At 30.7% G+C, this 16,514-nt stretch overlaps 1 protein-coding gene across 1 annotated transcript; it reads left to right on the forward strand.

The window, feature by feature from the left end:
• Window positions 1–789: 789 nt before the first annotated feature.
• Window positions 790–8,577, forward strand: LOC127724681 (putative inhibitor of apoptosis). The gene is made up of 7 exons (XM_052231731.1): window positions 790–882; window positions 3,032–3,850; window positions 4,847–5,022; window positions 5,604–5,670; window positions 5,845–5,997; window positions 7,045–7,173; window positions 7,737–8,577. The coding sequence occupies exons 2-7, from the start codon at window positions 3,037–3,039 to the stop codon at window positions 7,934–7,936; spliced, it is 1,539 nt and encodes a 512-aa protein (XP_052087691.1). The 5' UTR covers window positions 790–882; window positions 3,032–3,036; the 3' UTR covers window positions 7,937–8,577.
• The last annotated feature ends 7,937 nt before the right edge of the window (window positions 8,578–16,514 follow it).

Here is a 16,514-nt window from a genome sequence, read left to right on the forward strand (position 1 = left end):
GTCGATGTTATTTAAAAAGTCTATTGTTATGAAAATGAACCATAATTAAAATTATACGTTGTTCTAGGGTAAGTAAATTTTACAGTTCGAATTCAAATTCAATAGGATTAAACAGTTTTTTTTTCAGAAAATGTGTACGCTAAAATTTGTCGCATGTAGTTACTGAAGAAAAACTATGATTATATAAAAAATATGGAATGAATGGATTTCTTAATATGAGAAGGAAAAAATATATTTTTCAGTTATACCATATAAGAAATTAACACTGTGAAAATGTTCATTTCAGGTTGAAAAAATTTGACTTTCACAGTCATCATAATATTTGTAAACTATAATTTAATGAACTATTGTTAAATATTACAGTTGTAAGTATATAGGCTTTCTCATAAAAACTCCACTGTGTTCTATAAGGACTTTTTTGGACGTGCATTATTTAAGGTTTGAGCATCAAAAGTCTGTGCGTTTGAGCTTAATAAAAAAAAACATCAATTCCCTGTTCCCTTACTTTAGGTCTTGTCAAATGTGTGTAGGAATTAATAATATATCAAATTCGTTCCAAGTAACCAAGGATTTGTATAGTTCTTAATTACTATATATATACAAATCCTTGAAGTAACTAAACAAACAAAACTATGTGTTTTTAATTATATTGTATGTGTATATTTAGTATAGCTTTCCTTTATTTTCAAACAAAGACATAGCTATAAAAATTCTATTAATAGCATGGGGTTTCCCATTACCTACTCCAAATATACATACAAAAATCCACTCATTTATTTTTAGAATGAGGAAAATTTTCATTTGAAGGACAAACTGGATGAGTCGCAATATAGAATTTATAAATTTCTGATCAAACTGTAAGGGAGGAAAGTTTTACGAATTGTAAGTAGACAAATTTGTTTCTTAAAAACATTCAGTAATCGAAGATTATTACTAACACGTTGATTACGAAGAAATGTATAATTTAAAAGTGTATAGATCTACGTCACTATCACATAATTTACAGTGGAATTGTTTGTAATATTATATATATACCTATACTTTCTTCATTATCAGAGTGAAAAAAATGTTCGTTTACAGCTAGGCAACAAAGGTATACATTTGCTTACAATTTTAAGGCTTGTCAGGGCTTGACTTTAAAAGGGTTTATAAAAGTGATTAATATTCGCCATTTTGTTTTGAATATCTTGCCAAACATCTATTTATAGAATTTGTTTTGTCATAAACTTTTCACAGATTTCACAGCCTACGAAAGATCACACAATGACTTCTAATCTTTTAATACTGTGAATGTATTTATTGATTATTAAAATTTGTCCATACATAAGTCATGTAAGTTATCCGTCACTAAAACATGTAGAAATAATGAGTAATAAATAACTTTGTGGGTAAGTCCACCTCCTCGGCAGAGATTGAATTATACCAGAGACTTAAATACACATGTGTATAGAATAGAAGAGATATTTTTATTTCCCAAATTATAGGGCCCATAAAGGGCATAAAATTAGTGACAATTGATTGACATAATTGATAATTACAACAATAAACATTACAGTGTACATGTAAATGTATATTTAGTATATGAACATTATATGTGTATATATGTCTCTGATTATACATTTATGTATACAGGTATATCAATTATATGCAACAATATTTTCCTTTTTAATAATAATGGAGAGGAGATAGATATATATATATATATATATATATATATATATATATATATATATATTAATATAAATAATAAAGAAAGTAGACGTATTTACATAAAATATTAATAAAATGTGTTTGTGTGTTTCTGTATTTAAAAATAGAATATAGAATAGAATATTCAAATTACAGGCCCAATAAAGAGCATATAAATCAGATACAATGATTGAAGTAATTGAGTCAATAATAAGACATTACAATACAATATATATATCACAATAAGCCTCGGTCAGAATCAGAGCCAAAAATCCAGAATAAATTAAAAATGGAAGGAAAATAACACATTGATATTAAATACCAGTCAATCAAGACCTGTTCTTCTTACGTCAAAAGAACTATCCATAAAATTACATGTTTTTCTATAATTGACTTTGTAAAGTTTTCTTGTGTTAACCAAACAAATTTGGAAGATTCATTTAAATTATCAAACTTCTGACAAGTGCTAGAAATATATAATGAAAGAGTTTGTGCATCTTTTAAATTATTATATAATGAACATTCAATTAAGAAGTGACGCTCATCCTCTATTTATCAGCTGTGCAATTTAAACAGAAGCACTCAGATCTATCAATACTATCTTTTGAATATCTGGCAATTTCAATTCTTAATGGGTGAGCACTGATTCTTGATTTACATATAGACTGTCTTTTTTTTTATATGTATTATATATCTAAATATTTCTCTTTTTAAAAACAATGTATAATCTAATGTTTATTGTTTTACTTTGTAATTTTGGATTTAAAACCATGGAAATCCTTTTTAAATTACAAAATGTAATTAATAAGCTAACCACATTATCATATCAAGTACTACATGAAAATAAAAACATACAAAATATTATAAAGAAATCAAAAATACAATTTCTTATCCGTAGAATGGCCAAAAATTTCAATGACGGACGTGTAGGGCATACATCCCTTTAAAATTTGAAAAATATTATTTTTGGCAAAAAAAACATAAATAATTGACTCGTTTCGTACTGCGAAATGCTCTCTAACCTCAGACCGTACACCATCCCCCAATAACACGAGACCATGAATGCACTATATTGCATTCGACATGTTGATAAATTATTGATAATTAACTTTGAAATAGGATGACATATTGAAAGTGTTTGCAAGTCATAGAGGACAATTTAAAGAAAAAGAATTGCAATTGCTATATCAAGCATGAGGTGCGTATTACTTAAAGAATGATGTCAAATAAAGTTTAAACAAATATATTTGTTGAGAAGATCTGATGTTTTAAAAGTACGATTATGTATGGGAGTTGAATAACATTCAAAATTCACGCTGCTAATAAAAATATTCTTTTTCAGTTAAAATGTCAGACATTGAAATAGACAGTCTACCTCCGGGTAGCCAACTGAATGACTTCAGTGGTTCGCATCCTTCTATTCAGCGAAGTTATCAACAGCGTTCACTATATCCTGATGGTCTTTCAAGAGATAACTTTGCCTTTAGTGGGGACGATTCTAGACAAGTGTTTCATCCAAGTGATAGTTCAATGCCAAGTGAAAGAACTATATTTACTGGGACTAATGGAAGTTCTCGCAATGTATGTGGAAATTCAATAAATGTGATAGCTAATTCTAGTCCTGGATATAATGTTTCGTACAGACAAACTTTAGGCAACAATGATACAAATTCTGGATATAATTTTTCGTACAGACAAACTTCAAGCAACAATGATATAAATTCTGGATATAATTTTTCACATCGACCTAACTCTGGCGACAATGATTGTGGATATAATTTTTCACATCGACATAACGCGAGCGACACTGATAATTCTGGATATAATTTTTCACACAGAAACGAAGCTGACAGAACAAATAGTCTCAACAATCAGTCTATTGTGCATTCTGATAATGGACATAATATTTTTTCAAATAGCGAAACTTCAGTGCCTGAAATTAGTAATCTTTCAATAAATGAATCAGATTCAAGTTTTGTGTTCAACAGACCCCAATCGCACGTGAATACCAGGCACAACCAACAACGTGCACAGATTAAACTAGAAAACTCTAAATACGCTAATTATAGGAATGAGGCACAGAGAATTCAATCATATGCCTTTTCAACAGCTCCTGTGAGAAGTCCTCAAATCATGAGTGATGCTGGATTTTTTGCAATAAGTAAGTGCATTGTGTTGTATAATACCTTCTGTGAATGGCTGTAACAAAGTTATCACAACATAGCGCAAGTGTGGGAAATTTAACAGTATTTACGCAATATAGTCAAAATCGGATAAAAAACTAGAAACACCACAGATTTTTCTGTTAAATTTATTTTCACTTTTTATTGACTTGGATCGATTTAGAGCTTGTCATACTGTATGGACACCTGTCTTGTTTATGACTGGAAGTTGCCCTCTAGATACATCTTCTGGTTATTTCTGAGTTGTTGTCTCTTTAACGTTTACCCTATATCTATTTTTATTCGTATAAGTGACTGAAACTTCAACCTGTTATATTGATTTCTCTTAAATGTATTGTAAACGGAATCACTTGGAAATCCCAAATATATTTAAATTAACGGTAATACCAAAAGCCGGAAATCGAAAATGGAAAACAAAAGATTATTTTTAACAACATAATTTTTACCAGATAAATAAAGTACGATGATATTGTAAGGGCCCAATGAGGGCATGGTTTAACGTGACAACATGGGCATATAGCAGTACAAATCAAATCAAATTATTTTATTTCCTAATTACGGAAAACACGGAGAGAGCGAAACAATCTAATTAAAATTAAATCTCCGCACTTGCTCCTCGTTGTTTATATATGTCGCGCTCCCACGCGCGACATATAAACAACGAGGAGCAAGTGCGGAGATTTAATTTTAATTAGATTGAGAGCGAAATACATTTTCATTTTTATCAACAAAAGAGAATTTTATCAAAAATATTGTTTACCTGTCTTTGAATAGCAACTTAATAAAATATGGCTGTGTTTGCATTGATTATTGCTTGCTTACCATCCAGTGGCATATATTTCGTGCATCATGTACATTGTTTATTATCTATTGTTAAGGTTGTCGTTTCGATATACATGTAGCCCCTCTATTTCTATTTTTTCCATCTTTTTGTATATGCAAAATACAAACAATAAATCAATCTATTTTGCTAGGTAACCAAGATTTTGTACGTTGTTTTCACTGCGGTATTGGGTTACGGAATTGGGAGGATGATGACGACCCTTACGTCGAACACTGTCGATGGTCTCCCAATTGTCAGTACATGAAGCTAAAGAAAGGACAAGCTTTTATTGATGCTGTACAGGAGGCTGTAAGGAAAGTGCAGTTGGTATGTATATATAGTGCTGAAAAGTTTATTTAATCTGCATTGCTTTAATATATGAGAAATTTCTATCCATAGGAATTCTAACCAATCGTCATCGTTTTCACTGTTCTTAATCACTCCTGGAACGGCTGGAACTTGCTTAAGCATACAAAGTAAATAATTCCATCTTGCATGCTGGTAAAAGTACTAGTATTTCAGGTTTAAACATCTTATATAAAAGTGTATTCTAATAAACAGGATTTCAGAAAAACTTGCAAGCACAATATTACTCAGGTTATCTAACTTTAACAATAATTCTAAACTAATTTTGTAAAGTTGCCTAAAATCACAGGCATTTTGTGCATGAATCACTCTTTTTTTGTTTAAGAAATTTTCTTTTCTATATATCAGTAGTTTATTTATTGCCCCTCTATTCTGTTAACATTAAATAAGTGAAAACAAGTTTTAAAGTTAATGAATATAGATCAATATTTACCAAAATAAATTTAATCACCAAAAAATAGGAAAAGTAAAATAACTGTACCACCATAGACAAGGTACAGTTGAGAAAAATTTGTGTACATACAATGTATATATGATTTCAGGAAGAAGCTTTAGGTCAGTCAGACACAAGAGATGGTGCTCAAGCAGATGGAACTGTTACATATTCAGGTCAGTTTAGATGACAAGATTTTCCATCCAATATAAACAAAATAATATGCATTATATCTGAAACCTGTGCTAAATGAAATATTTATTATAAATGCCTTTTTATATTAAGTTGAGAAATGTGTATAAATGACTTTTTTTACTGAATTGAAAAATAGAATATTTATAAAATTTCAGATATAGCAGAAGATGGAGTAAACAATGAATCATATCCACCATCTGTTTTAAAGAAGAACCCACTTCTATCTAGTGCTGCCCAGAGTGTTATAGAAATGGGCTACTTACCACGCATTGTAAAGAAAGCTGTAGATAACATTATAAAAGAACATGGTATGTTATTATATTGAATGGGCTTCTGTACTAATGTATCCACCAGAGTCCTAATGATGTTGATTCTATAGGTCACCATACCATATGACCTTTCGCAATGAGCAAAGCCAATACCATATAGTTAGCTATAAAAGGCTTTTATACGACAAAATGGGATACAATATTTAAACAAGAAAACCAACTACCTGATTTATGACAAAACAATAATTGAAAAAGAAATATGACGGACAGCAACCAATCAAAACCACTGACACGACTGAATTACTTGGGATTGCCACAAAAAGAATGTGACAGGGTTTAAAACATGTTTGTGATCCTCAACCCTCACCTAACCTTGGACAGTGATGTAACAGCAAATTATAAGAAAAAAACTGTAAAAATAAGTTGGAAATGGCTTGACTCATCAGATAAGCATGAAAAACAAAAAAAAAGTAACACAAAAACAAAAGAAACAAAGTACCCATCTAAGAGTACTCACAGTAACTGAAAGCTAGTTCAAAGCCAATTACAAGTAATGAATAAATCATAAAATATCAATCAGTACACAATCAATAGATTTAGTGTAAAGAGGTCATATACAGTTTATTGAGAAAAGCTTTGACCTTGTGCAATGCCAAAATATAATTATATACATATAGCATCCACAGGATATTGGACAATAGGTTTTCATTACTGTATAGCAATAAATATTCAGTTATGTTTTAACCAATAACAAAATCAATGTTAGTACTGATAAAAGCAATTTTAAAAAGTCTTACTACAGTGTCAAAGTCAAACTGATAACCTTGAAAAATTCAAAGGATCACTGAGTTTACATGGATCGTATCTCAAGTTACGGGCTCTATAAACAACATCACTGTAAAAATTAGGATGTGATGTCCTGTTTGTAATAAGAATTCTACAGTTACAGCCAAACCTTCAAACCAAATCTTAGTATCTAGAAAAGAATTTAGTAAAATTTAATGGTTGTTTATTGAATGCTTTGCTCTAAGAATAATTGAAAAAATATGAGATTATTTTACTAAGGGTATTTTTATTACTTTATAGGTTTGGACGGTTTAACTGGACAAAGAATTGCAAACTTGGTTATGGATATGGAGGCAAAAGGAGAAAAAGTAATGATACCAACACAACAAGTTTCTGAACCTAACATGGACAAATCCAAGATAAATGAAGGTAAATTGGGAAAAAAAAGAAAATAATTAAACGAAAGCCAGGGGCGGATTCAAGCGTGGGCGTGGTGGGCATGCCCCCCCCCCCCCTAAAATTTGCAAAGCATCAAAAAAAAAATTCGAAAATTTATGTTTGCGCCCCCTAACCTAAAATCCTGGATCCGCCCCTGAAAGCAGTGGAAATATTGAATGTACAAAGCATTAATATCCATATCTAAATTATTTCTAATTTGTTAAATGTAGTAAAGAATAATCTTAGAAACAACAAAACAGAATTGAAAATTAACTCAGAAGAAAGAGTTTCAGTGTGTCTGACTAAAACTTACAGGGAACTACACAGTTATAAAAGAAGTTTTAGACTGCAAGCAATTAAAAAGGGAGACAATAGCTTCGCCCTTAAGAACAAACATAAGCAAAAGTTTATTATCAAGTGTTATAGACTAGGTGAACATAGGAATAATTCCTTGTATGTAAAAGCTTAATACCATATATCCTTAAAATTTCAAGTTACAGGTTTACATAAATAAGTCTTGTGTATGTTAGAAGTGGAATTTTTTTGTTTTACAGAAGCTAAACGTAAACTTGAAGAACAGAATAGAGAATATAAAGAGAAGATATCTTGTGTGATATGTTGTGAGAACGAAAGATCAATTACATTTCTACCATGTGGACATTTAGTTTGTTGTGCTCAGTGTGCACCTGCATGTTCCTCATGTGCGGTGTGCAGAAAAGAAATTAAAGGAACAGTTAAAGTTAGTCTTAGATAAAAAGTACAAATGGCTTAAATAAAATAAAATATTTATTTTCTAAATCCATAAATTTATGAAATTAATAGTATTACTACTTTAATAAACAGTTTTGATGTTTAAAACAATTTATAATTACATAAACTGTTAGCATAATCCACTTGTTTTTTAATTTTTATTTTTTGCTCACCTGGCCCAAAGAGCCAGGTGAGCTTTTCTTATCACTTGAGGTCAGTTGTCCGTAGTATTCCATTAACTTTTACAATACTGGACCAAATTTAACCAAACTTGTCCACAATCATCATTGGGTGATATGTTTGAAAAAAATGTGACTTTTGTCTGATGCTTAATAATATAAAAAACGATCTTTATTTATATAAAATTTATAAAATATGTAATATTATTATATGTCTGTCTGTAAATAAATGTGAACAGAACTAATTTTATAGGATCTCATAAAAAACTTGACTGGTTATATTAAGCAGTTGTTTATTAAGCATAGGAAATGTGTAATAGATAAATTAATGACTTTTGATTATTTCATATTGATTATCATGATTATTAGGTTTTATTTGTCAGTGTGTATTCAACTTTATAAATCATTTGTAATTAGCCTTATAAAACATAAGCATGACAATAAATAAATTATTTTACTTCATGTGTTCATTGTGTACTGCATTGTATTGTTTATTTATTATACCCCATGCAATTTATTGTGTCGGGTATAATGTTTTTGACCCATCCGTCTGTCCGTTCTTCTGTCTGTCCGTCTGTCAGTCCTGTTCTTGTCATCGCAACTCCTCTGAAACCACACCTCAGAAATTCATGAAACTTTGTAGATAATAAGGACATACTATGTAGATGTGCATATCGACAGGAAATTATGATTCAATTTTTTTTTCTAGGAGTTCTGCCCCTTTGCACTTATTGGCCTCAATATACTACTGCACAGTTTGTCATCGCAACTCCTCTGAAACCACACAACAGAATTTCATGAAACTTTGTAGTTAATGAGGACATAATATGTTAATGTGTATATCCACAAGAAAATTTCTATCAGTTGAATTTTGTAGAGTTATGAGTCTTTGAACTTAGGAATCTGGTGAGATTTTGTTTGTCCAGTGACAATGTGGGGGCGTGGGTATGTGAGCGTGCTCACAAAGGTTCTTTAATTTGAATAGAGTTGTTTAATGAACAGATAAGTTATCTGAAATGTATTTAATAAAATTGAGAATGGAAATGGGGAATGTGTCAAAGAGACAATAACCCGACCAAAGAGCAGAAAACAGCCGAAGGCCACCAATGGATCTTCAACACAGCGAGAAAATCCTGCACCCGGAGGCAGGCTTCAGCTGGCCCCTAAACAAAAATGTGTACTAGTTCAGTGAAAATGGACGCCACACTAAACTCCGAAACATATAAATGAACTAAAATTTAAAAAATCATACAAGACTAACAAAGGCCAGAGGCTCCTGACTTGGGACAGGCGCAAAATTCTGCGGGGTTAAACATGTTTTGTGAAATCTCAACCCTCCCCTATACCTCTAGCCAATGTAGAATAAACAAACACACAGCAATACGCAGAGTAAAACTCAGTTTAAAAGAAGTCCGATGTCAGAAAAGGCAACAGAAGAAACTAAGCAAAATGACAATGATACATAAAAGATTGGATGTGAAATACCTGAACGTATAAGATGTCTGCATGTTGATTTATATTTACGAATGATGTCCTTGTACCGATGATAAAATTTAGTAAATGTTTTGACTAGTTTGTGATATCGAAAACCCTGGTGTAATAATTTTTAAGTAAAACTCTATTGCTATGTAGACTATGCAGAAACACAAACCATCTGAAAATCTTGGGTGAATAATATGATATATGTATTACAAATGTTAACGCACTTTCTACTACCTTAGACATATTTTGCATATAGATAGATGGAAATATGGGGTATACGTCTTTGGGACAGCTACCCAATGACAAAAACAGCCAGAAGACATTAAGAGGCATACATACATTTTAACAATAATCAGGTGTCTATACAATTATATGTTAAGCTCTAAACCATACAGAGTTTATAAAAGTTGTAATTAAATCAAACAAACAAAAATCAAAAGATATGCATCAACAACAAATTTCCAAATAACGAAAAATAAAGATTATATGACATATTAAAAAAACCATACAGACATGACATATTAAAGAAAAGTCATATAGACATACTATATTAAAAAGCCATAAAGACATGTCATATTGAATAAATTTCTTCGCCGAGCGCAGCTGGATACGACCGTGAGGTCCAACCCTGAACAGTTGGGGCAAAAATGGACACAATTTTCGCGCTTGATACAGGTCTGAATTTGGATTGTAATTAAATATTTGACACATAATAGGTTTCTGACACAGAATAACTGTAGTCAAAGAACTTAGAATTGGTTATATGATTTGAATTTATATTCAATTTTTTGATTTACACAACATTTAGAAAAAAGGAGAGATTTTTATTTTACTGTCATTACAAATTTCAGGAGTGAGCAAGCCAGAACATGAATATATATGTTTTTTATTTCCTCTTAATGTTTTCATATTCAAATACTATGAGTGCTTGGATTTCTAATACATTGTTGAAAAAGACCTCTTTTATCTCACTCGCTCTTTCTAATGAGAGATAACTCAAACGATTTTTTTTACTCTCGTGGAAATCTTAATTATTTCATAATTTCCATAATTTTCCAGGATTAAAAAACACCAGAACAAATGTGTGCATTCCTTCGTTTAGACATTTGTTCAATACTTATTGACATGAGCCTTGTACAAAGTGTTCATGCATAGTGAAATATTAAAAATAATAGTTATGAATAAACTGGTTCATTTATTTATTTATTGACACATTATATTTGATATCCCATCCAGTTTTCACTATTTGCACTATTTGAAGTAATTTTAAACTACATTCCTAATTCTATTAACTTTTTGGAATATTTTCTTACATTTTTTACTATATCACAGTATTCTGTTAAATTTCCCCTGATATATATCCCAATTAAACAGACACAGAGTCTGTTTATATTAGAACAAGAATTTTGTTATTTTTTATCATATCCAATATCACATTCAAAATAATTATCCTCACTCTACAACTTTTTGAAATATTTTATTTATATTTTTCACTATATCACTTGATTTTACTATATCCACAGTATTCAGTTTTTATTTCATTTCCCGTGATATATGTCCCAATTTAATAATAGTAGATCCAGAATTTTATAATGATTATTTCCAATATCACATTAAAAATTGTTATCCTCGCGTAATGAATTTTTTGGAATATTTTACTTTTATTATTCACTTTATCACTTAAGGGCATACGTAACAGTTTTGATCCCACGGGGATTTTTTTACGAAAATTTGCATACAAGCTATTTTTCACCTAGTCAATGCAAATATGTAATAAAAATATACCTGCATGTGCTACTTTAAGAGATAAATGGGGTCGAAATAGACATTTACTCAAAATTTCGTTTTTTTGGAACATTTCTATCCTTTGGATAGACATACCTAACTTTTTTGTTTCAAAAGATAAACACAATAGGATTTTTGTAAAAGCATTTCGAAAATCTGTCTTACATAAGTATGCTCTAAATTTTTATAACAATTCTTAGGAAATAATTAATTTTTATCAAAGTTTCAGGATTTTAGGAAAAAAACGGAAATTTTTGCTGTATACTTATCTAATTTTAAAAAATCTCATCGGTGACTTTTTCATAAAAATTGGTACAAATAATCTTCATACGTAATCAATACTAATGTCATTTTAAGAAAGAGGGGTCTATGAACTCGTTTTCAAGTTATATCAGTCTGAATGATAAAAATAAGTCGATAAATGCATCTTTTCCCGATAAGTCGCAGTTTGACGTCGCGAAAAATAACATTTTACGTTGGCAACGTCATTACCTGCCCTGCAACTGTATCGTATGCCCTTTAAATTTGACTATATCCACTGTATTCGCACTTTATTTCATTTCCATGATATATATTCCATTTAGACAGGTGAATCATCTTCATACTAGATCCAGAATTTTATAATGATTATTTCCAAAATCACATTTAAACATTTAAAAACACAGAAACATGTTGGTTGAACTTATTTCTCCTACTTGCATTCAAGCTTTGAATGTTTTACTTAATTTTTAGATTAACCAAGGATTTGTATAGTATATACTTTACAAATCCTTGGATTAACTAAATCCCATCTTATAAAAAGTGAATTTCCTTGAGTGAACACAGTATTTTTATGCACAAAAATCCTAATAGATTTCAAAGAAAAACACTGCAAGTATACTCCAAAATTATTTTGGCTTTTACATGTACATCATCATGTGAAAGCCACACAAAACATTTTGGATGAATTATTTCCTCCTTGATACATTCATGACAATACATTCAAAGTCAAGTCTCATCAGAAACAGTCACATTTTAAGAAGCAAAATTAAATGCACATAAGAATCGAATTCAAATAAAATAAATCCCAACATTTTATGCAATTTGATTTCAATACATTTCAAACACTGCGAATAAAAATCCAAAATGAAAAATTTGAGGGATATATGAAGAAACACATTACATATCCATCTGAAAACTGAAACTGAAAACACCTGAATAGCTATTTCTTGTTTCACTGACAACTGGACAATACTATGTATAAGGGTTAAAAATTTAAAGATACATTTATTATGTAAAAACAGTTTTAATTTTCATACATATTAAAATGCAGTTCCGAAAATCGTGGACTGATTAAGATTATTGGGTCAAAATTAGATTAATCATCTATATTGGGGGCTTAAAAAAATGAAAACTAATAATATTTTCTTCCCTATCAATTTTATAATAGAATAACCTTATGAGAAGAAAAAAGCATGCTGTAAGGAACCCTATCTAATTAGACTTAGAAAAATTAGTAGACTTTATATTTGCAAACTTCGCACTTGCAATATCAAATTTCCTATCGAAATGGGGAGATGGAATATAATTCCAGAAATTGAAAGAAAATGTAAGCTTTGTAAGACTGGTCTTGAAGATGAGTATCATTACATAGCGCTTTGTAACAATGCTGATGTTATTGAAGTAAGAAATGCATATATTCTTAATTACTACAGAATCAACCCAAATATCAACAAACTATATGGATTAACTAACCTTTCTATTTTCATTCAAAAGGTTGAAAAACAACTGCCATCTCTGTAAATCATCACATATGAATATATTTATATATGTTACATTTTTTGTTACTATCCATTATCATTTTATTGTGTTCATGTGATCACGTGGTTATTTAAACTTTACAGATTGCACGGACTTTTTGCGATCTGGTCAATAGATGTAGTATACATTTAGTTTTATAAATTTATAAAAAAATATTTATACTGTTTCATTTTATGTATTCTACTCATTTCGCTTCTATGTTATTTGTAGATTTATGTGTATTTGTCGCTCCTGATACGAAGGAAATCTGCGCTTGAGTGTATTTTGAAAAACAGTTCAAACAGTTAAGGTTGGGTTAGGTGATTAAAAATCAGTACACGTAGCATCAAGGTAGACTCAACTCTAACAATACCAACTGGTCAATTTAAATGTCCAAATTGTAAATAGGTAACGTTAAACAGCAACACCCATAGTCAAAAGTAAAATCACAAAAATACTGAACTCCGAGGAAAATTCAAAAAGGAAAGTCCCCAATCAAATGTCAAAATAAAAAAAAAACAAACACATCAAACGAATGGATAGCAACTGTCATATTCCTGACTTGGTACAGGCATTTTCTTATGTAGAAAAGTCAAGTCACAGTAAATAAAACATGGTGTTGTTCTCAAATTAAAATACATAGTAAACATATATAATTATTATTTTTCAAGCTTTTAGACGAAAACATGTCTTAAAGACACTGACTTTCACTCATATTGATCACAATAACAACAAATGATTAATATTTATTATATTTTTACAACTACGTACGTCTAAATGCCCAATATTAGATAGTCGGTTAGATAAATTCGTTACACAGTGTGCTAGTGACCTAATGCGATATATACATATTAACAAATAGAGACGAACTGTTCTTAAAATTCTATTAGAGCTATATTCCTAATGCTTGTAGTTTAAAAGTTTGGTTGGCTTGCTTGCTTTGTTTGTATAAATGTTGGCTCACGCATTGTAATTAAGATTGACATGTGAAACCAATAGATAAGGGCCTTCAGCTTGTATACATTATATTTAAATGTTACTGGGTGTTAAGTATAATGCAGAGTATAATGTATACAAGCTGAAGCCCCGCCTATCTATTGATTGCAGATGTCAATCTTAATTACAATGCTTGAGCAAACATTTATATTTGACAATATAAAGAAACTAAGGTTTCAACTCCCTCAGTCAAACCTGGCCTTAGAAGTATTTGGCTCTTATTTTAGGTCATTTTTTATTAGATGGCTCTTCAGCTGTTTTGGTTTTATACATCCTTGGCTTTCAAGTATTCGGCATTGAGCGTTCCTGATGAAGGTAAATCCAGAAAAGCGCTTCGGACGCATTAAATTTATAACGTGTTGCTTTCACTTTTACAGCACTGGGTCGATACCTCTGCTGGTGGACTATCAGTTCCCGAGGGTATCATCAGCTCAGTAGTCAGTACTTCGTGATTAATAACAAACCTTTCTAAATTTGCCCGTTTATAAATTTTGAAAATATAACTCCCTCAGGCAAAGTTGGCCTTAGAAGGATTTGGCTATTATTTTTATTAGATAGCTCTTCAGCTGTTTTGGTTTTATACATCCTAGGCTTTCAAATATTCGGCTTTGAGCGTTCCTGATGAAGGTAAATTCAGAAAAGCGATGCGGACGTATTAGACTTATAGCGTGTTGTTTTCATATTTTATACAAACAAAGCAAGCAAGCCAACCAAGCCTTTAAACTAAAAGCATAATGAAAATAGCTCTAAAAATAGAAAAATCTTTTAACGGATAATCATTTCAGAGGAAAATTTTTCTTTATTTTTCTAACCTGAACAAAAACACCTTTTAAATCGATATATTCACACAAATACGATATTTTATATTGAAAGTTCCCGTGACAATGGGTTTCTCGGTAGATTTCGGGAAATTGTACCATGCTAATGACTATGTAATTAAATTTTATTATTTTTTAAAGAGGATTGCCAACAGCCAAAGACTATCTGTGGGTCTCCTCTAAATGCTACTCACTATGTAGAACACTATAAAAATTAGAATGGAAAGTAAGATTTAGTTTTGTATGTACCTGATTTTTTTACGTGAATAGACAGCAAGATTAACGTTTGAAAAAAATATAAGCTTAACAAGCTATTAATGCAAGAATCTCAATTAAATATGAAAACAAGACAATTGGCATTTGCATGTATATTTCAATAACGTAGTTTAACAAATATTATTTTAATTGCATGCACGTTTTTGGTTTCCAAATAACATAATAATTAAGTTGTCCAACAGAAAACATGCCGTTTTTAGCTTCTGAGTAAAAATTATATCGTCGAAGAGAACCACATTTTGAGTGCCTATAACAGGGGATAAAGTGTGCTCTGTGTTAGCAATCTAAGAAAATGAATCCGTTAAAAGGATTATTTTATTCGATCTAAATATTTCAAACTTCTATTTATAGATAACAGCGTAAAGTCTCATGACCATCAATTACTACGCTTGATATAAATATACTCAGCCTTCCCCTTAAGATATTAATATATCACTTATGAATGGATATTACTCAGTGCACCTGATAACTTTCATGTACGTGTTCTGCTTAGTTTAATGATTTCGTAATCGCACCTATTGACAGTTGTGTTCTTGATAAAGTGCAATGTATTCTCTTTACTTGGGTATAGAAATATAATTATGGTAACCAGGACTCATCCCATCCGAACCCCATCCATTGTGAACCTGGGCAATTGATTGGCTCTGGCGGATGTATCAATTAGCAGCCACGCTATGTATGGACTTTAAATACGATGCCATATATGTACGTTAAAGAACCATTTCGACAACTCTGACCTGTTGCAAAACAAAATTTAGCGTTATTCAAAGAATAAAAATAATTTTTGGAATGTTCTTTTTTAAGGGCTGTTTGAATTTCCAGCCTGTCACCCGAGTCGATCCTATTTGCAGAACCAAACGTTTTGTTTTTAAATTGATTGTTAACCTGTGATTAAAATATTTGACACTGGACGTTGAGACAGTTAGAATCAATCAATCAATACCATTTTTGTAGACACAATCAATATTTCATTTTATAGTCCCTATAAAGATTTAATCTGCATACATACTGCCGTGCACACTCAAATCAGTATCAGTCTTTTCACTTACACGATACAAGTTTTCAGAAGCCAAGATACGACAAAACGCCTGTCGAATAGAACCTTCCATATCACAACCTTCATTTGTCGTTTGTTTTCACTCTGTCTGCTTCAATCTGATTTAAATTCACATTTAACGTAACTCGCGTACAGTCACCAGCAGAAAAAAATCAAAGATTATATTGTTTCTGTTTGAACGTACAATATATCTACGTTGCTAATTGAGAT

Source organism: Mytilus californianus, unplaced genomic scaffold (genome assembly GCF_021869535.1).
Source record: "Mytilus californianus isolate M0D057914Y unplaced genomic scaffold, xbMytCali1.0.p SCAF_14, whole genome shotgun sequence".
NCBI lineage: Eukaryota > Metazoa > Mollusca > Bivalvia > Mytilida > Mytilidae > Mytilus > Mytilus californianus.